The sequence below is a fragment of the Dasypus novemcinctus genome, chromosome 4 (genome assembly GCF_030445035.2).
Source record: "Dasypus novemcinctus isolate mDasNov1 chromosome 4, mDasNov1.1.hap2, whole genome shotgun sequence".
Lineage (NCBI taxonomy): Eukaryota > Metazoa > Chordata > Mammalia > Cingulata > Dasypodidae > Dasypus > Dasypus novemcinctus.
In genome coordinates this window covers 127,098,435-127,122,221 of record NC_080676.1, presented here as the reverse complement: position 1 = coordinate 127,122,221, position 23,787 = coordinate 127,098,435, and the positions used below count along the sequence as shown (strand labels likewise).

The 23,787-nt window shown below is 33.7% G+C and overlaps 1 protein-coding gene across 9 annotated transcripts in view; it reads right to left on the bottom strand.

Annotated features, from left to right (window-relative positions):
* Positions 1-23,787, bottom strand: part of ROBO1 (roundabout guidance receptor 1) — a 1,228,714-nt gene that overhangs the window by 550,877 nt on the left and 654,050 nt on the right. For 5 of the 9 annotated variants that reach the window (XM_058296067.2, XM_058296071.2, XM_058296074.2 and 2 more), the window contains one exon: positions 831-914. The exons of the other annotated variants lie outside the window; for them this stretch is intronic. In XM_058296067.2, the coding sequence (XP_058152050.1) occupies positions 831-914 (84 nt within the window). The remainder of the gene's footprint in view (positions 1-830; positions 915-23,787) is intronic. 9 annotated transcript variants of the gene reach the window in all.

Below are 23,787 nucleotides of genomic sequence, written 5' to 3'. Positions count from 1 at the left end.
AAACAAGTTGCTATTACAACAAGACCACTATTATATCATTTTCTCATTCAATGGGTTATAAGCAATGCATTTTATCCTTTTCCCATATCTAAAGTTTTAATCAAATTGCCTGAGTTAGACATATAACTTATATAATTATTTTTAGGACTATACTTAGAAATTCTGTATGATACATTTGTACATTTTGAGCATGATCATTTTTAGACATTAATATATGAATTCTTCCCAATATATCCAATTAGTTAATTTGTTACTTTGATGCTAGCACGTACATGCATCTGTTTAATAAGTGGTTCATTGATAAGGTAACAATAAGTCATACAAACACAATCCTGGCATCAGCTGGTAATTATGACTTGCATTACTCCTTTTACAAGTTTGCTTTCTGTTGTTTATAAGGCTCCAAGGGTGAAAAAAAAAAGTTCAAATAGTTTTGAAACCAAATACCTTGCAAGTAAATTTTTATTTCTTTTTGATAGCGATTTAGTCAGATATTAAATCTCTCAGAAGGAAATTATCCCTTTAAAACATTTAGCGACATTAACATTTCAAATAAACAGCAATTATTTTTAGTTAAAATAGGCAAACAACAGGAGTGAATGCAGTTTTCACATGCTAGTTCTTTTCCCCAATGTGTTGTAGCTATACTTTAGCAATATGAACTCCTGGCTGATGAATGAACTCTGGAAAATGAGCACAAGAAGTTGTGGTGGCTGTTAGTTGGAAGCAGGGATGATTAGTTAATTTTACACAGGTGGTTGATGATAGATGAACGTGGAGGCATTTTAGAAAGAATGGGACAGTTAGTATTCGGGAAAGAGGCACTCTACCTGTGTAGCCCAGCGAATTGTCATCGTTATCAGAGGTGGGGATTGGCGTCCCGTTGTCGTTCCCCCTTTCTAGGTCTTCAGGGTCTGTCGGAAACAACACCAGAACTGCTGATGGGGTCACAGAAGTAACAGTAGTTGCCTTTTCGATCACAGCATGTCCAGACACAAGTAAATCCACATGTGACAGAAAAACACACAAGGACAACACACAGCACACTTCATCCGCGCCCCTCCTGCGGCACACTAAGCCCTGGAAAGGTCCCAGCCTCATGGTTGACAGTTTCTACAGCTTCTCTTTAATTTCCCTAATTCTCTGCTCTGCCTGCACCTTTGCTGCACTTCAAAGCAGGCTTCGGGCTCTGACTGCCCTCGGTGAGGCCGGCAGCGCAGACTGAGGGGAGCATATGGGGGAGCGAGAGGGCAGGGTTGCTGAATGCTAGCATTGCTAATTTTCTACCTTATTGTTAATCAAAGCTATTGACTGTGATCACTCCCCATCATCGCTTCATCTCCTGGCAATTACAGACTCCAGGGACCAGACCTCGTTTGGGGGAGGGAGCATGGCAGGGTGAGGGGGAAAAATAGGGGCTTGTCAAATCAGAGGGAGGGATGATGAAAATGTCATACTTTTTTTCTGAGAGACGGGGAAGAAAGGGGTTCAACATCACATCGTTCAGAAGGCAACAATTGGTCTACTTAAAGGGCCGAGGTAAATTTACTGAAATGAATGTACGAATAAAAGCTATCGGGTATTTTCGTTTGACTATTTGAAAACATTTAAGATTGCTTCAGATTCTATATTACAATCTGTTCGCCCATTCTTACTTTTCTTGTGATAGCTGTTTTCATTTTATGGTCTTCGAATTGCACATTTTCCTCTCTAAATCTCAGAGTTCGGATTAAGTGTGACAAAATCAAGTTCTAATACCTGAAGCTGAGCTGCACTACTATGAAATTTTCTATGTGCTCAATCACTGTACCTGTCATATCTATGTATGTCAGATAAATATTATACAAGCAGTGTCTACAGCTCCACAGCCAATAAACAGACACAGACACAATAAAAACCAAGGGTGTACCTGCTAAATCGAAAAACATAGAGTCATATAGGGTCACTCAACTCATGGTATTCTGCAGGCTTTTTATCACCTTAAACAGAATGTACAGAGGATTTATCATTCTGAGCAGTGAAGAAACACAGCTGTTTTACGTGGGGGAGAAAGTGTCACTTATGAACGAAGCAGAGGACACATGTATGCACGGCCTCTCTGAAAACGTCAGAGGGGTCATTAATTTTGTGTCTAAGGAAAAAATGACCACTGCTTTGCTACATGTTAGTTAGGCTGACACATTTTGTCTTAGACAAAGCTATTTAAGAAAGATTTCGAAATTTTGGAGAGAATAAAAAGTCTTGCGTAAGTCCTTGTTGTGGTTCTCTGCATGCAACGTTATTTACTCACTCTATCCCCCTGCTTTCCCTCTTCCCCACCCCAAGTGTCATATAATTAACCTGATACGGAAGAAAAAATATCCAGATTTTGCAGACAAAAGGGAAAATACTTATAAGCTTATTTTTCATTCTATTTATCCTTGCTTCTCCAGCCATGACTGATGTTACGTTTATCCTTAAAAAATACTAGGGCAGTGGTGAAGCAGGTCTACCCATCCAGCCTGTTGACTTATTTGTATGTACAAGTTGATTAAGTGGGAGTTTGTATTACATCACAAGAGAGAATGAAAGGAGGCATGTTTTTGTATTTCCAGGACAGTGTTAGCACAGTGTTCTGCCACAAATAAGGAACTCTTGCTCACGCAGACTGGTCAAATCAAAGAGGCTGATATAACATAAACAGAAGGTGCTTGTTCAAAGGTATTAAAAGATTTTAAGGGAGCCACCCCTGTTTATACACAGTCTTGTTTTAAAATATACAATGAGTTTAGGGTCCCTTTAAATGCATATTTTTAAAGGAAATACATTTTTAATTTATAATGGAACAGATTTTTAAAAATATGATATGCATATTTCTAATCACCTGATTCAAAATTCAATAAAAATTCATCCAATCCCCTGACAAGCATTGTTATTTTGTCTATATAATATTATAGGACATTTGGGATAAGACTTATATATCCTTTATTATTGAACCCTCCCTGATGATGAGAATGGTAATACAGAAGCAATAGAGATGAGGAAAGGAAGTTTACTATGATTTTAAATGAGACATCTCAATTTATTAAAGTAGATTTTTGCCCACATCTAACTTGTCATAGGTCGTTTAGAAATTTGATCCCATTTCCCACCCATTACCTTTCTGGCCTCCCTTAGGCCCAGGAAGGAATAGACTTTGTATTAATCAATGAATCTTATTATATCTATAAAACACCGTCTATCTAATATTGCCTTTAATTACGATATACTAAGGAAACAAAAGGGAAGATCATACTATTTATATTAATTTCATTCGTCCATTTGTTTCTTTCCTTTCCTTCTTATCAAATAATGCCATGAAATAACTGTTTGACTCAAAGCACAGTGTTGGAAGACTAATTCCAAGAGAGTCTAAAGATATTTTTTAAAAATGAAAAATAATAATATTGATTATGTGAGTCATAGAATGGAAATATAATGAGACAAGAAATTATTTAGTGTTTACACATCTGAAGAGTTCTTGCACATCAACTATAAATTTAGAGCCAGCAGAGACCTGAATTGACATAGACACACAAGCACTCGATAAAAGCCACTGTTGCATTTAGAAATGCACTAGAACTAGAGGTGCTCAGTTTTATATGCCTACAGTTAACAATTAGACTGTTAATTACCGAGGACTTGGCACTGGGTCTGCTTCATATTTATACCTGTACCACCTTACATGGACAATGTCACATCATAGGGGCACAAACATTTTTTTCCTCTAAGATAAGCGAATTAATGAACAGAAAGCAGCCAAGAACACAGATCCCTCTCAAGTGATAGACTCTGAATCTGATATAATTTGAAAACACAAAAATCTCATTTTCTACAACAGTATTATAGTCAGGGGGAAAATAATTGCACAATGCAAGCCTCACACTTCATAGTAGGACCCTCTTCCAACTGCCAAATCTTATCTCCACTGTCTATTCAATATCACGTGGATTCCAAGAAATCTCACACCTCTCATTAAACACTGAACTCATCATCTCTTACTCCTTTCCTATACTGTTTGTGTTAAGAATGTTACCACCTTATTATGTTTTTAATATTTTACAATCTAGTGAAATGTTAGTATCTGGGATACAAACTGAATTGTGGCCTACAGGTTCTTGTTTACAGTTTATAATAGATCTTGCTACATAATTTTATTTATTTATTTACTTATTTTTTGGAGAGGGGGTTAGATGTCATATTCAACCCTATTTTACATATATGTATATATACACACATACATATGCTATTGTATAACAGTCTATTCATATATGTATACACACACATTACATATACACACATGTATCCCACTCATTTACATCTATTACAAATAGTGCAAATTTAGAGTGAGAAAAACATTATTTTGCAATCTTATGTAAAATAATTTATTCAGGCAAGCATTATTAATGGATTCTAAATATGTAGGTGAAAAATGGTTGGGAAAAGCATATTTCACAGTGTCAATCATTCCACAGACTATTTGCTAACTACAAGGAGGGAAATGTACTTTTACAATGGGTTGATTGGGCAGCAAGTACTTTAACTTAGCTAACTTAGTATAAACAATAGTGGGAAACTAACAGTTGGAAGACAATGATCTAATACAGTAGACAGCATTCCCTATGAAGCATTCTTGGAAATAATGTGTGACCTGAACTTAATCAAGATTTTATACCTAATTTAAAGTTTTAGGAGATATATGTGGAACAATTTAGGAAGAGATGTCATGATGTCTCTAACTTGTTTTCATATGGTTCAGAAAAAAATATAAAACTAGCAGGTGCTAACACAATATAGTATAATATGAACTATTACAGAATCTACTATAAAAAATACTCAAAAGTGTTTAAAGGATGTTGGATGAAGATTGAATGATGTAAGCCCTGTATTATAATGTGCAGTAGAATTTCATGCAGTGACTTTTCTGATTCACTGATGATGTGGATAAAATGGTTAATATTAATTTTGTAGTACTTATATGCTCACATTTATACTATGTCAAACCTATACTTCCTTAAATTGTTCATCATACAGTGTTAGTGTTACAGTGTATAAATATAGAAGCCTAAGAGAAAAGTCTATTGTTAAAATTCAGAATTCTATTTATTGACTTATTTTTAAATTTTTACATTGGGGTTGTAATTCTTCACATGTAAAAAACACTATGGTTTTCATCTATCCTTCCTTTTGCCACACTCAGTTATGTAAATATGTGTAAAATAACAGTTTATTCCTTTCACCCTATTGTAAAGCATCAAGCTAGTTTTGTTACAGATTTGCATTATCACTGTGCAAGCTTTGGCATTAATTGACATTTTGAAGATGACCATTAATAAAAGATTAGGGAAAAGCAAATGAATATAAACTACTATCAATATGAGAATTGTGTTCTACAAATTGGATCAATTCTCATTGATTCTTTCCTACTAATCAAGAGGAATGCAGGGAATGGGTCCTTTAAATGGAGTACTGAAGACATTTAATTAGAAACCTAGGCAATGAATTAAGAAATTAAGTACAAAAACTAAGTTTGTGAAGCTTTAAATTGTGTCACAATTCTCGAGATCAAATTAAAGGTAAATTCAAACTTCTGCTTTAATCATGCATGGTTAAAATAATTATGGAGCATCCATTATTTGCCTTATTCCTTTGAACTGGTAATAAGTTCAAAATTTCTCTAGGGAGAAATATGAGTGACATTATAGAGATGGAAAGAAAAAACATATATTAGTAGGTGCTTTTGGTAGTACCTACTTAAAAGTAATCATAGAAAGAAGCAATGAAAACAATTCATTTACAATGAGAACTAAATAACTGAAAAAATATATCTATGCTATAAAATATAATATGTATGAAGTATAATATGTATCAAGTTCAAAAACTGAGCTACCAAATGGTTGAGTAAAGTCTATTCTTTTAACACAGCAATATGTTAATAGAAGCCCATGAGCAAAAATGTTCTCAATTTTGCTCCTCTCAAGAAAAGCAAGGCTGTTTCTCTACGTTAACTTCACAGATAAAAGAACCATGATTGTAATGGCCATGTGGATAATGACTTTCAGAAAATATATTTACATATAATAAACCAGAATGCTAACCTTGATGTAACATATATATTTAAACAAAATTTTCAGTGAATGAATGTTTTTTCCAAATTAGAAGACATTATCATCCAACACTGTTGAAAAGAGAAAAAAAAAGTTGCTATTCGGCTAAACCAGAATGACTTCCTTGGTAGAGCAGTTCATTGTAACTTGTGAACTAGAGCCCAGTATTGTACTAAAAAAACTAAAACAGATTTCATACAAGGACCTCAAAATATATGTGACTGCTTCTGCTCATTTTCTGATTTATGTAGTTAGATAAAACTGAATGACACAAATATGAAAAAAGAGAAGAAAAACTATACTCATAATATCAAAACCAAGATACAATATTTTACCTTAATATAAATGACATCGGTTAATATATTTTTCATGCATTTCTTAGTCCTGTTATGTCTTAGTTATCATCATCATCATTATCATGGCCATCGTCAATATTCCCATTTTAGTTAAGTTAAAACTGAAGCACAGAGAAAGTCTCTGGCCACAGTCATGCAACTATAAATAGTGGATGTGAAATCTGATTCCAAATGATTTCTGACTCCAAGTACCTTGTCTTTTCCCTATACTGCATGACCTTTCTTTACTCATCAATCTAATTCCTGAACTAGATAGAATTTCAATACCATTTAAACAATGAGACACCAGGATAGTGATTCTTTTCAGTCATTGAAAAATAAGATTGGATGATTTAAAAAATCTATTTCAAAGCTCCCTTAAATATATTACCAGGATTTCTTTACTCTCTCTTTTTTTATAAAATAAGGTTACTGGTTTTGATTAAGTAAGAAATACTAAAAAAATATCATTAAAATAGGGGTCAGAAAACATAAGACTCTGTCCACAATATTTTAAAATATTTGTACTTGGGGGTCAAACTGCTGATTAATTAAATCAAGAAAAATTCAACTCAACTTTTATTTTGATAATTACTACTTTTAATTCTTACACAAAAGTGATCTTTTGGCATCAGCTTAAGGACACTGAAGACAGGGCCATGACTTACTTATCCATATATGCCTAGCACAATGTTGGTAACTAGCAAGTGTTGAGTGGATACTGAGACACGATTTTGCTGGAATCATTTAGATATTTAAGATGGATGTAATATTCTAAAGAAATTAATATTGTTTCCTGATTTAGAACTTTATTACATACTCAGCTATCTAAAATTTGTAATCATTGTAAACCTAATTCAAAACTGCATCATGGTAAATCACTATTTTTGAAAGAATTTTTTTTTTTCTTTCCCATGTCAATATATATCCTAGGAAACAGAAATCATGTTTAAACTTCAATCAGGTGAGCATCTTTTTGGTGGGAGTTTTCCTTCTTGCATGTTTAAAGGGGATGATGAAAAAATATTTACCTGTAAAACTGAGTGTAAAGGAAAGCATAATAAATAGTGATAATACTCAAAACTGAAAGATAATATGTATAAAAAAGGATATTTATATAGTTCTTGGTAAGTGAACTTTTTTTTGATTCTATGAACTCCCTGTGGTTTGAGTGAGTTCAGAGGTAGATATAGATTTATTCTGATTTGAACTAATGGAATGCATTTTTATGAGAGGCTACTCATGAAACTGAAGCATTATTATACTCTTTGGAAATCATATTTAGTTTGGCAATGCCATATTCTATTTCTGAATGTGCAAAACCATTAAAATCCTTAAAAAATGGCAGAAAAACTACATAAAAATTCTGACACACAATTTCATCTGAGCTAATTTTGGGTATATCCAATAGAACTGGGCAAATGAAATCTGCTTAAATAGTAGAGACATAATAAAAATTTAAGCAAAAACATCAATAACAAAGAGATATATTTATAACAATTCTACTAACATAAAATATACAACCAAAAGGTTAGGAACATGTACATTAATGGATAAGCCTATGACTCAGAAAAATATAAATGCCACAAAAAGAAGTTTTCAACTCATTTAAATTCAACTTAATCTGACAAAACAAGATACAGTGCATTCTGTTTGGAAATCATTTTATTGATTTAAAAAATGCTCATAATCTTAAAACCATTTGTTCCCTGATTTCTTCTAATGGTGTTCTTCTAGTAGAGTGTTTAAAATAAATGAGAAAATTATGCTTCATCATGACAACATGATTTTTTTTTGATGTCTGAATGTTTGGTCTAAAAAAGTGATGGAAGAGTTAATGGAAATAATAAGTGATTCTAATAATATAATTAGAAACTAAGCCAATTATCCAGCTGAGTTCTGCATTTTTTCAAAATGCTCAAATCAAATCCTTAATAACATTTGATGTGAGAGATAGCTTGGTGGGACAGAATTTAATCTGCAGAGATTTGCTCTCTTGTACTTTATCTGTGAGAGTTACTTTCCAGTCTATTTTACTAGTATTTCTGGCTCTCTCTGTCTGTTGACTTTTTTTTGTTTGTTATTCTTTTCACTCACTTTACCCTGGTATTCAACAGGCTTTTCTTTTATTGTTCTTAGCATCTGCTACTGTTCCATTCCCTTCTAGTCAAAGCATAAGGTAACTTCAACACAGGCTATTAAATGGTGCCAGAAATTAGTTAACAGGTGGTGTCCACAGCTGCACTAGTTGTATGAACAAATACATCTCACATTTAACTTCAAGAAATGGCACAATAGTAATACCTGAATTAACGGGAGTTCTTCTAAAACATTAAAATGATTTGGGGATATAAGAAAGAAATAGGGTCGTTCTTCTATTACAGAGGGAGAAATCTAGGTTTTGGTATGGAGATCACATCTGAGATTCTGAATAAAAATTGAGATCTCTTTATCCTTTAACCAGTACTCTTTTGACCACAGAATGTGTAAATTTACTGTCACTTCCTCCACCTGTGTCAATATACCATGATTCCAATTACTGCAGCTAGTTGCCATGTTGTATGACACTCAAGTAAGATCTGCATGATCTGTCAAATAGGTCAAAATACCTAATTACTTACTCTGAATTTTGCAGTCACTATGAATAAATATCTTTTTGCTTATTTAGATAATCTGGATAGTGTAATGTTTAGTAACCACTGACTAACTCTGTGATCCAGACACTTTACTTATTTGTTCCCCTCAGTTTCTTCATCTACAAAATGTGACCCAGTCATACCTATTTCATAAGTTGTGTGAAGATTAAATGAACAAATATTTGTAAAGGACTTATTAAAGTCCCGGGTATCCAGTAGGCAGTAAATGTTAACTATTATTAAAATAAATGCAAATTTGAATTCAAGTTTAAAAGGATAATTTAAAAATTTTAAATAAAATAATTCTGTGTAATTGCCTCCTGATACGAAAAAAGACACTTGGTTTCTATTTTAATGTGCTCGTTTGGAGTTCATCTACAGGAAAAAACGCATAAGGTATCAGTTAAAAATGAAGAGAAAAATGGATTTTCAAAAAGTCACTTTTGCCTGGCCATGTTTCCTCGTGTCTTTACCATTGCATTTGTTCAGCACCAATTTACACGGAATACCCGATCGAATTGTTGATAGAGTATTTACATACAGACAGCATTCCCTCCTTATGGCAGACTCCTTGAACTGCAGAATTTAGTTTGTCTAATTACCTTGTTGTTTTGTGCTGACAAAGATGAATTTACTCAATTATATTTCTTGAGAATTCCTTCTCTCTTAGGGGAAAACATTTTTTGCTGTTCTTTTTCCAGTGATCTTTCAACCTCTGTCCTGCTTCCCGTGCTTCCTCACTAGAGGACTAGAAAGGACCTGGGGCCTTGGGGGAAGCTGTGCCATCTGCCTGGTCAGTCCCAGGTCATGTGATAACCGCCAATCTCCACCCCCTTCACCAAAAAAGTCAAGTCGTGTGGCTGCCATCCATCAGCAGCCCTTGCTGGGATCTCTAAGGATGCATTCACTCAACTGCTAAGGGGACAAATTTCCTTTAGAGTCCCTTCATTGTCTGTTTTTTCTAACCACAGTCACGGTTTTGCGCTCTTCATTCTAATTGTGCTTTTGATTGCGGGGGTCATTTTATGCTTTCAGCTTTCCCAGAGGTCACAGGGATTAGCTGTGTCCAATCGAGGCGCAGGGAGAGCTGTTGAGACTTACCCCACATTCATCTACCTCCATTGATTTCCTTCAGTGAGAGTGGCAACGGTGGCTATTATTTCTTTCTCGCTCTCTCACCTCTCTCTTTTGCTCTCAGTTGGTATTTTTGTTGCACCCTTTCTCCACTAATTTTGAGGTAACCTGCTCATAGCAATGGTTGTGGCACAAGGGGTTTCACTGAGGCAAATCCAAGCAGGGACGGTGCAGAGCTGCGGGACTGTTGGCCAACTAAGTTTTCACTTGATCTCTCCTCCCTCTATTTCAGCGTACAATTCCATTGTATAACATCAAGCTGCATTTTAAAGGGTACTCGGCTCCTCACGGGTATCACTAAGTATAATCAATTCTGCCATCGATCTCATATGTATATATGTGCAAGTGTATATATGCACATACATACATACATATATGTGTGTATGTGTTTGGGCATGTGTGTATGTGTTTGGGCATGTGTGTAAAAAGTTCAGATTATGGGCTGCCAATTTTGGTTCAAGCAAGTAACTCACTTCAAAGTATTAAATCAAACTTTTTTTTCCTCTGTTAATTTTTCCACTCTGCTGATTCTGTTTTTTATTTTTTTAAACTCTGCCAGCCTTCATTCTCACAAGTAATTTTGCAGGGACAAGGTATATTTCACTGATTAATACTGTTACAAAAGAGACATTCTTATTGTAAACAAATAGAAATTCCCAAATGCTAAGACAATAAAGAGCAACTATTTGTAAGAAATCTGTATGTGTTTGTATATGGGGAGGGAGTTGGATTTCCTGTATGACAAACATCCTAAATAACTCAGATTTATTAAAAGATATAGGGCTGTTAGTATCATTACTCATATTCAAGTCACAGTAGGGATGGTTTACTATGTAAAAATATTTTCTGGGCAGCAATGCTCTTGACTCATGAAGAAATCCATTCATTGCCCATGGTCAACAGTTTAAAACACAGTAGGAGGCAGCCCTCAGTAGACTTTCCTTCCTGCTAGGAGTCAAGTGACTCGTGACTTATACTTATGAGATTATCTGTAGAGCTCAGAAAAAAGATACGATGAACTCTGTCTACTTCATTATATAACATGGCTCCTTAAGTGAAAAAGCATTTCAAAATCTACACTGCACATTCAATTTTGAAGATACTGTGCCAATGAATCCCTTCTGTAGTCTCTGCTTCATCATTCATAGGGTATTTATTTGCATTTGTGGAAATATGCACATTTGTAGATTCAGTGGTCTCTGCAATGTTGCCTCATTTAACCTTTTCAAGAATCATTCTTAAGACTTTCCATAAATGTTTACAGTGGAGTCAGCCTAGATGATTAAGAATTATTAGATTTTTGTTTCCAGTTATGTAGCTCCTATGTGGACATTTCTGGTCAGCATATGTATGAGAAATGGATGAAAAGCTCAATATTGTAACTAATACTCTTTCTCCTGGGCTTTTGTCACATTTTTTATAGAGGCCAGAATTTTTAAAGAAACACATTTTTCTGCAAAATGGGGAAGGGAACTGAAGTTTATGGATATGGAATGAAAATCTGCTGAGTTCTACATATTGCTGGAATTATGGCAATTATGCATGAATACTTTAGGGAAATATTAGATAAAACATAAATACTTTTAACTATTGTTGAAGGAGAAAAAGGGGGAAAAAACTAAAGGAAAATTCTATAACTTTTCATCTACAATATATGGCAATTGAAGATGTCTTAAGACTTCAACATAAACCTCAAAACCATAATAAAGGAGTCAGAAGTGACCCTAAAATCGACAACTTATATTTAGCAACTGGATGGCCAGAATTGCATTAGTAGTGAATTAAGGAAATAAATGAAACATTTCCTATAAAATTTTATTCATAGTTCCTTTGGGATAACTAAACTAATTTTTAATGGCAATGTTAAAATTTTAATTTTGGAACATGTATTTGAATGCTTAAATAGTATTCTAAAAATTATCTCGCAGCCTAACACCTGGTAACCACACTTGCTTGAAAATATAATTTTTCCATTGTTTGTAAAATTGCTTGCTTGCTTACTTACAATTCTGTACTACCTAAAAAAGTCCCTCTAGTGGCATATAACTCTGGTAAATACAAATAGCTATAAAACAACATAGTGAATGAGAAAAGGCACAAAATGAAAAATATGCCAAGTAATTACACAATGCAGGTAATTGATCATTATAAAAATGATAATAGCATATCTTATTTCACAATTAGAGAATAAAGATATTGTTGAAATTTCCATCACTCACATGCACATAATTTACTTTGCAATTAAGAGTTCTGTTATATATTCTACTTGCAAAGATAATGTATTCAGAGGGCTATAAATCATAACAAAAATCATCCTGAATCCCACTGTAAATACTTAAACCCCAAATGCATTTGATAGTAGAGTCTGAGAAGCTTGAAGCTCTAATTTGATGGTTAGTAGGTTGTTTTTTTTAAAAATTAAACTTTTTATTTTGATGTAATTATAGATACACATGTATTTTTAAGAAATAATGCAGAAAGAGCTCTTATATGCTCTACTCAGTTTCCTTCAGTGGTAGTATTTTGCTAAACCTTGTTACAATATTACCACCAGTATATACATTGGTCCAGGTAAGATAAATAACCTTTCCATTGCAAAAAGGTCCTTCATTTTGCCCTTTTACAGTCACACCTACTTTCCTCCTACCTAGCTCCTTATTATCCTCTGGCAACCACCAGTCTATCTTCATATCTATAATTTTGCCATTTGAGAATGTTCTATAAATGGAATTGTACAATATATAACCTTTTTTGATTAGCTTTTTTTCCCAATCAGTGTAATTCTTTGGAGATTCGTCCAAATTTTGTGTGTATCAATAGTTCATTCCTTTTTATTGCTGAGTAGTAGTAGTCCATGGTATGGCTGTACCACAGTTTGGTTAGCCAGTGACCAGTTAAAGTTCATCTGGGCTTTTTGTAGTTTGTAACAATTATGAAGCAAGCTGCCTTAAACATTTATGCACTTATGTTTTGTGCCATAAACATAAGTTTTCATTTCTCTGGTATAAATGCCTAGGAGGACAATTGTGGGCCCTATGATTAGCCTCATATTTAGCTTTTTAAGAAACTGTCTAATTGTTTCCCAAAGTGGCTGCAACATTTTATATTCCCACAAGTAATGTATGAGGGATCCAATTTCTATGTATCTTCATTAGTCTTTGGTGTGAGACTTAGGTCAAGATTCATTTTATCGCCTATGAATGGCCTTGGTAGATATTTAACCACAACAGTAAAAGGCAGAAAAAGAGGGGAGATTTGATTTTACATTATGGTACAGGAAAAGATATGAAGAAGTGAAAATTATTAGCTCTTGTGGATATAAGATAAATGACATTAGAGAACATTTGGGATAATGTAATATAAAACTAAATTTCTGCTGCTATTATTTTAACTGTTCTGTTTACAAAGTGAAAATTCAAATTTGATGAAGAGATTTTTAAAAAATTTGTTTGTTTTGATTATCAAACATAAATGCCTTGAAAAACTATAATTATATTGAATTTACCAACATTCTTTAGATCTTTACATTTACAGAATACTTTCAAATATATTTTCTTCATTCAGTTGTATTCAGACAGAATCATAGTTAATATAAATTTGAAAGTTATAGAAAATACTTCAGTTAAATACTTTCAAATTAATGCCACAGAAAATTTCAATATTTATGAAATGGAATAGATCTTAGATTGTATCTAGAAAGGGTCTCTGTAAATATTAGGATTCCAATAAAGACAAAGATATTTAATTTAAAATGCTTCACATAGTTTGAGAAAGATGAGAAATATTTCGTATATATTAGTGATTTCTTAAATTCACCAGAACCAGAATCCAGGTCTTCTGATACCTCGCCTGGTGGTTTTCTTCACACCACCATGTTTATCAAATACTTTTATGGAAAGCTCATTGGGTAAGTTGTTCCCAACAAGATTTTAGACAGACAGTACTTCCCTCTTAAGGGCCTGATATCTTTGAAGACTAAAGAATATTGGATTTTAGAAGGCACATATATATTCACATGGAAGAAATATCCTTGTGGCATTAGGAGTAGTTTAAATTTAAACTTCTGAAGGTCTTCTCCTTTCTTTCCCTACTCTTCCATCTTCTCATCTCCTTAACTCCCATCTCCTCATTTTTCCTCTCTTCTCCTCTCCTGCCCCCCTCTAGTCTTCCATTTACCTCCTCATTTCCTACCTACCTCCCTTCTTTTTTTCCTTCCTTCCTCCCCTCCCTCTTTCCTTCCTTCCTCACATCCTTCTTCCTTCCTTCTTCTTTCCCTTCTTTACTCCACACTCACTCTCTCCCTCCTGCCCTCTCTTCCTCCTTTCCCTCCTATATCCCTTTCTTTTTTCTTTATGTATGTATTAAATGTTGATAGAAGGAATGGTCTTTGTGGACTTGAGTATAATGAAAAGAGGTTTCAGGTTCTTTAAAAGCATTGATTCTTCATTTTATTCATTGTACAGGTTTTAAAACCTATTCTTCATATAATAAAAGGAAAAATGCATAATTGATATTAAGAACAAAGAAAATACAGAATAATTTTTTTGGTCCCTATTTGCTTTTGATAGTGACATGCTGACAGCCAAAAGTGAATATTATATAGTATAAAAAAAATCACAACAGGACATTGCTATATTGCCACTTTGAATTGCTATTCTCTCTTCTCAGAGAAAAAAAAGTAAATGTCTTGCAGGTTATTATGCCATTAAGAAAAACGTATGTTTGGGACCATATAAACTAACAAAGAAATGTACATTGTAGGAGAGCATATAACTGTAGATAAAGGCCAGAAGACAACTACCTAAATGCAGACAGGTTTGTTGCTTTTGTACATCTGAGATACTTTCATCTACTGCAAATAGTAGTCTTATCACATCAATTTAATAAAAATCATCAAGTTGGTTTGTTTTGTTATTGCAATGCTGTAATAATCAATTCTCTATACTTAAAAAACAATTTTTAAAAGATATGGATAAAGTTAAAATTGACAAGGCCTGGATAATTCACTATAAAGACAAATATAATGGCATTAAGTAGACTTCAAAAATAGATTAAAAAATTTATAATCTCAAACTTTTAAACTGGTGGAACTAATGGGAGTTGAGGGAAAATTCTCAGTTCTAGAAATATATGTAAAAATACTTATCCCATTTAAAACTATACTGAATTAGTTTTTTAATATGAAAAATGAAAAGAATGTATATTTACTTATCACAGTAAAGCTGATCATTTGAAATTAATATATTTGCTATATTGAAAAAGCATACTAATGAACAATCTGAGGAAGAAATCGGAAAAAAATTCCATTTATAATAGTGACTAAAACAATCAAATATTTAGGAATAAACTTAACTAGACATAAAAGACCTGTATTCAGAAAAGCACAAAACATTGCTAAAAGAAATGGAAGAAACGTGAATAAATGGAAGGACATTCTGTATTCGCGGATTGGACATTCTGTGTTCATGGATTGTTAAGACATACATTCTACCCTAACTGATTTACAGATTCAATGCAATCCCAATAAAAATCCCAAAAGCCTTTTACCAGAAATCAAAAAAGCCAATAATCAAATTTATTTGGAAGGGTTAAGGGGTACTACATAGCAAAAAAATATCTTAAAAAAGAAGAACAGAGTGGGAGGACTCTTGCTTCCCGACTTTAAAGCATAATAATTAGCTACAGTGGTAAAAACAGCATGGTCCTTGCATAAGGACAGACAGATTGACCAATGGAACCAAATCAGAACAATGGAACAATGGAACTAAAGCTAGACACAAAAGGACAAATACTGTATGACTGCCATATTATGAACTAAATGTATTATGTGAAATCTAAATATCTTATGTGAAATATGAATATGGGTACAATTACATATATAAGAACATTTTTCTTTGAAGCTGAACAAATGTAAGTTAGTAGTTCAAAATGCTAATATCAGACAAAAAACATTATACTAAGTGAAGGAAACAAGACACAGAGTACTACATATTGTATTATTCTATTTATATAAAATGTAAATATAAATCAATTTATAAAGATGAAAGCTTAGTGGTTATGTAGACTGAAGAAGGAATGGTAAGGGATGTGGACTCTTTATGGAGTAATGAAATTGTTATAAAGTTTTTGGTATGATGAATGTACAGCATTGTGTTTATACTAAAAGCCATTGATTATACACTTTGGATAAAATAGCCAGAAACATCAGCTATGTACAGTGCAAGGCCCATAGAGATAATGAGAGGTGAAGAATTTTCTTGTTTATCCGTTTTTTGTTTATTATTTTTATTGAAATAAGGAAAATGCCCTAATAATTATTGACATGATGAACACACAATTATGTGATTATAGCAAATACAATTGATTGTATACTTTGGATGAACTGTATGTTTATTAATATGTATGAATAAAGTTGATTTGTTAAAAAAAAGCATTATAAGATTTTACAATAATCTTTATGTGAATAAGTGAATTGTCAAGCAACCACCATAATAGATAATGTAAGAAAATAAAGGTTGCTCAACTGATTTGATCAATTTCTGTGAAAAATACTGAAACAATATTGATAAGAATAAGACAGTGGCTAGTCTAAATTTAAACCACAAACTTTTATTCAATAAACTCTAATAGCTTGGGAGATAACGTTCAGGTCACGCTGCCATTATTTTCCTCACAGCTGAATAAAATTAAATAAAGTTCAGTAAAATAAAAAGAAATAAATAAAATGATCACCTTTATATTCTTCCTCAAACAAACGGATGGTGACTGAGATAAAGATACATGGAAAATTCTGCTTGAGATGATGCACCTGAAGACCATTTAATTGGTGGAAAAATATTTGGTGTACTGTGCTCAATCTCTTAAACCTTTGAAAACGTTTCAAATGGACAAGTTCAAATTAAAAATAAAAAGGGAAGAAAAAGTCTAATTAATAAATAAAAAGGGGTTATCATAAGGTATTTCTGTTTAGAAAATGATAAACTTTTGATTCAAATACCTTCTGCTTTAGAAATAGTCTCAAATGTACAGAGGCAATAGTGTCACACAGCATGCAATTGTCCTCACCCTCACTCCTAAGGCCCACCTGTCATCAGTCTCCTTCAAGAGGAGCCTGTGAATGGATGTTTAGGGCATTGGGGTAGGCCTCAGGGGAATAAAGATGGAGAAAAATGAGCCACTGAAAACTTTTTAGTAAAGGAAATGGTCCATAAAGAGAGAGCCCATCAATACTATGAATTATATTGATTTCTTGTCATTTTCATAAATGTAATTGCAGAAAAATATGTTTATTATACTTTTGTAGAGTTAAAAAATAGGGTATAAGAAAGTGTGATTTATATACTTACACTGTGTTTACACATATATGTGTGTGTACACATATTCTGTATGAAGTTTGCAGATATCATGACTATGATTAGTTTTTCATTGTTTTTGTTTTTGTTTTTGCACTGTTTAGGGCTGTACAGATATAAATGCATGTTGCTTTATAGAACTCAGTCTAAATGGAAACACAGACAATAACATGAAGAGTACTGGAAGAATGTCCAGTCTCAAATACTGAAAAAGGTTAACATTATGCCTTCGTGGATTCGGATTTTGTAAAGTGAGAAAAATGAATGAAGAGGCCAGTTTCCTTGAATTCAGGGAGAAGGCACATTGCTTCGGGCACAGGGAAATGGTGACAATATGCTTTTAATATTTGCTTTAGTTATATATTGATATAGTGTAATGGATATTTCTAAAATATAGGAGGAATTAGTTTGGAAAGAAATGCAAATAAATGTTTATATATCCATGAAAACTGTATTAAAGTATCTCTGATTCAAACTAGATAGTAACAGTGAAAATGTTCTGAATTTCCTTTTCAATTGGCAAGTAAAAACAGCACTGAAAGTTTGGGTTTAAATTCGTATTGCTTCCTATGAGGGGTTGGATCTATACCACTTGCAAGATAGTGACTTAAAATGAATGCAGTTGACAGATAATAATTGATTTAGCCATGATAAAAGGGTGGATTTTACTCTACTTTGAATTTTCAGCATGCCAGCCTGAGAGGTATACTTTACCAATGACAAATTTCAGGAGATGCTTTCTTTTTAGCAAAAACCAGTATGTGTTTGCCAGGGAAACTGGCCATTTTCCAGTGAAAAGGAAAATAAAATAAACTGAGTAGGCAAGATTTTTTTTTAGGGGATGAATCATTTTGAGGAGAGCAGACTCTGAAGATAAAACAATCAATATTTAGGTGGTGTTTATGAGACAACTATATTCCTTGCACAGCTGTAGTGCTAGGCTGTAATTAGATACTTAGAACTTGAGTTAAATCATATCATGCTTGAATGATTTTAGGAAGTCTGGGTTGTTAGGGAGACCAGTAGGCACAATTCAACTGAGTAGTACTTGAACAGAAGAGTGCTTTCCTTTGAATGGAAAAGAAAAAAAGTTTGATCACATTTAAGCTAATCTACCATTTATCATACACAGTGGGTGATATACTTAATGACTCTATTGATTCCTTTTGATGCTTAGCTTTATATATAATATTTAACCAATGTGAACCGGAATATGCGATTTGTTGTCCATTTATTTTTTGGTGTACTAAAGTTATCTTTATTTATCCCTGAAAGCACTGATTTCTTTTTTATCCCCCTTCTCACCTCTGCAGCTTTTTGCATGCTGTCTGCTCTCTGTGTCCATTCGCTGTACGTTCTTCTGTGCCTGTATTTATTTATTTATTATTTCCCCTCCCCCCTTGTGGCTTGCTTGTTGTCTGCTCTCCGTGTCCATTTGCTATGGGCTCTTCTGTGTTCTCGCTTGTCTTCCTTCTTTTTGTTGCGTCACATTGCTGAGTCCACAAGGAGGCCCCGGGACACGACCCAAGGACCTCCCATATTGTAGATGGAAGTTCATCTGATTGAGCCACAGCTGCTTCCCAAAAACATTGGTTTTAAAAGGGAATCTCAATAGGGCTTTAGGTAGCAACCTTTTTGAAAACTGCATTTTAATTATCAGATTTTCTTTTCTTTTTTAACTTTAGGTATTTTCCATGCCTATATTTAGCTTCAGAGCACCCTTTTTTCTTTTTACTAGGAAGACCAAAAATATTGACACAGACATTTCAGAAATAACCTTCTGTTTTTTCCTTTTTCTCTTACTCTTCTTCATGTGTCTCTGACATAAAGAGACTGTTCATTGAAGTAGGTTGCTCTAATTATTCTTTAATGCCTAACTATTCTTTGAGGGTCATATGGGCCATTCCTAGAAGGTTATCTGTCTTTACAAAAAGACAAAGAAAGAAATGGAAGCATGGTAGACATGGAGAATCTGCAAATGTCATGACATAGTGTCAAAAAGATGAAAGAGATTAATAGTAAGATTGGGAGGGAAGGCTGCAAGACTACATACAGAATGAAAATACTGTAATGAATAACTGCTTAAAAAAGTAGGACTTCTGGAAAAATGGCACCAAAGTAGAGTTGCAACACCGACTCTCTAGTTCATTGTACTCACCCAGGACAATTAACAAGGAAATGATGATGGACAATGACCATCCCAAGGAACAAAGAATCGCAACTGCAAGCAAGATATCCTTTCCATTTGCCCCATGGGATCAGAGTCCCCTCTCAATTAGAGGTGAAATGGGCATCACCATCCCAGGATCCTTAGGATTGGGAAATGAATGATGGACTAGAGTAGACTTACTGTTATTCTACTATAGACTTATTGTTATTCTGGCAATGGAAGAACTTTTATCATTGATGTGGAGGCAGTGGCCACTAAAGGTTCTGAGGGGAGGGAAAGGGGAAAAATAGGTGTAATATGGAGGGCATTTTCAGGACAGTGGAATTGTCCTGAATGATGTTTCAATGACAGATACATACCATTATATATCTTGTCATAACTTACAAAATTGTGCAGGAGAGAGTATAAACTATAATCCACATTTAGTGGCAATGCTCCAATATGTATTCCTCAATTGTAACAAAAGTACCACACTAATGAAGGATGTTGTTAATGGGGAAAAGTGTGGGAGGAGTAGGGAGTAGGGCATATGGGCATCCTCTACTTTTTTTTTTTGTATCATTTATGTAATCTAAGCATTTTTTAAAAATTAAAAAAAAATACTAGCAATCAGATATAACCCTGGGACAAGGAGCAAGGTCCAAAGTAGCATATCATGGGAAAAGCAAAACAAAACATGAAACAAATCAACTTATACATGATATGAGAAACAGACAAAGCTAGTGTTGAGTTGAGCAAAATGGTAATTTTAGTCAATGTGTCTTTAGTCTATTTGTGAGTATTAATATATATGTCTAATAGTTTAGTAAGCCTAAATTAGTTAAACCCTGACACTGTCTAAATTAGTTAAACGCTGACACTGTCTGAAATCACCATTAACTAAAATAAGATAGAAACCCAAACGATACTAGAAAGATGAGTTCTTAATGATCTTAATGCCCATTCCCAACAACTGATTACAGAAATGCTGAATTCCTCAAACACGTAGTCTAATAAGAACAGTTGATACAATTAAATGGATGACACGGATATCATGAATACTTAAAATTTAAACATCGCATGAACATACCTTTAGAATAAAGGTGTTGAGAAAAACAAAATAAAAAAAACGTGAGACAGCAGTTTGCTGGAGTCTCTTACACCAGCTCAAAAAAGCCAATTGTGTGTACTTCTTCCTGAGTTCATCTTCATCTTCATATTGGTACCTTTTATCTGTCTTGGTGGAAATCAGGAAACACTATAAGCCAGGGCTAGATTCCTGGAGAGCTTGTTGTTAATCCTTTACCAGCACACCACTACCTTCAAATATATCTGATATATGATATAAACGCATATCATGTGTTTATTATAAAACTCTAGATTCAACTCAGTGACGAACTATAGCACACTACTTATAAATTTCCCTAATTCTCCAAGATCCTATGATGAAACAGTGGTTCAAGATGCATTTTTAAATTTAATGCTTGTATGGTAGCCTTCTTCTCCATGTTTTATACAAAATCATTTTGAAGCAACACTTGGTCTCCATGTGTGTTTTGAATTTTGCAGGCAAGAGTTGGGGTGTTTTTCGGCTATATGAAATAAATGCCACTAGCAATATTTCAGACATAACATTTAACAGCTAGAAAACACAAATAGGAGTATATTGATATTTAATACCCAAGAAATAATGATAGTAAGCTATAAAAAGAACTATTTGTCTTTAGCTAGCAAGGATATTCTTGGAGCACTTAGACAATTCAGAGATATAGGTAGTCTAATAAAGGCTTAAACATTAAAAATCTCTAAGGGAAAAAAGAACTCTTAAACAATGTAAAAGTAAAACTACAAACACTTGCATAATATTTCCAAAAGAATTACAGATTCTCATGTAAATATTTACTATATGCACATTGATATCCACTCAGTCTCAAGGTTATCATGCCCATAAAGACAATCTTGATTTCCCCATTCTCACCACCAGCACACATACATGCCAAATTTCATTAAAGAGTACCATCCACTACCTCATTGTACAAACCCCAAAACTTAGAAGTTATTTTTGAGCACTCACTTTCTGTGATTTCTGCATCTCAGACATTCAGTCAATGACCAAGTCTTACCAGTTCAGTCTACAAATTCTATCTCTGATCTCTCTTCTCTTCACTGCCACCATCTTCATCTGGGCAATTCCCACCTCTGATCCGTACCACTGCAATACTCTCCTAACTAGTCTCCCTGTTTTCATACTGGTTTTTCTGCCATCTATTCTTCAAAATACAACCAGTATGATTGTCTAAAAATAAGTTTCTCTGCTTATAAAAATGAATGACTTTCCATTATATTTAGAATAAAATGAAAATCCTTTATTATGCCTTGCAACATCCTTCACATCTTTTCCTTCCACCCATTTGTTTACCACACTTAAGGAAACTGGCCTTTCTCTATGTATATTCAAAGATATGTAAGTGGCTAACTAGCAGATGGATTGTTCACATACTAGTAATCCAAAAGTTGCGAACAGAGGAGAGGAAGAGAGAGCGAAAAGAGAGAGAAACAGAGAAGGGTTTTACATCTCAGACTGGCAAAAATAAAAATAAATAAAAAAACAGTGCCTAACGTACAGTTAGTATTATACAAATGTTTTCTTTTAATATTTTCTCTAGTTACTGGCATGGGATGATGGTCCTTTAATCTTGTTAGTGGAAAAATATTGGTTATAGAACCATATATATTGCATGTTCTCCATGAATTTACTGAGTAAGAAAATTTCTGGAGGTACATGCCTAACGGTTGTTTCTATGTGGTATATTTTCAGGAGGTTTAAAAAAATGATATGATTTCTTTAATTTTTCCACAGTGACCATGTATTACTTGTGAAAGAAAGAAAGAAATAGCACAAACAAATAAATCTTGAAATGGAAATAGTATAGATGTTTATGGTTAGGGTGGTATTTTCATACAATAGAACTTCCATGTCCCAGAGGACATGGGACTGAAATGGAAATTCTAAAGAGAAAATATGAAGAAAAATCTTATTGGGCTTACAGTAAATATATGTTTAACTCCCAGGACTGTTGGTTTATAAAAAAATAAATCTCATTTTAGGGATGAACATGAAACTTATTTAAGAGTAATAAAAGATAAAAGAAGAAATTGATTTCTATTTTCCTTAATAGGTTTATCTTCAATGTTCAAACCAAATATTAAACTTGTACACAAAAGAATAAGAGTTTTGACTAATTATTAAATTTACAAATAAGTTTTCCTTTTCATCTATACTGATTGTTCTCTAGTTCAGCATAGTGGAGTAATTTAGAGAACTCTGGAAATCCCTCCTTCAATAGAATCCTAATTCGGCAACTTACTAGCTTTGTGACTTTGAGCAAGTTACTTTACCCCTCTGTGCCTCAGTTTTCTCAACTTTAATGTGGAGATAATAAAACTTTCCTCCCAGGAATCATGTGCAGATTAAGTGTGTATATTACAGCTTAGAAAACAAAAAGGTCTATGTAGTTTTTGTTTAGTCCATTACTTACATCTCTTTCTATTTAGATAGTAAGATTCTTGAAAGTTCACTGATATCTCTTGGCACTTATTCATAAAAAAACTCTTAGATTTAGTAAGCAGGGAAGCAAAAAGAAGAAAAGCAATTCTGAGGATGAAATAGAGGTGGCTGTGTTTCAATTAACTTTCTATGGAATCCAGAGGTCACCCTACCTAGACAAATAGCAGAAGGTTAGATAAATTGTAATCTCTGCGTCTTTCTCAAAGTGATGACTGTGAGCCTTCTAGCCAGGGGCTGCTTTTAATGAATAAAAGAGAACGAAAAGGTTATCATTATTCTTAGGTGATAATTTTGGAGTATTAACAATGAAATTGTCAGAATCCGAATACATGGAAGAAGCCTCTAGGTTGCTGGTCTTACAAATCAGACAGTGGCTTAAATGGAGTCTGTGCCATTGCACAGAACACTGTATCCCTATGGCTAAGCTTTGTCCTGGGCAGCAGACACCAGGAGCCGCTGGAGGTTGCACAGCTATCCCCCGGCCTCTG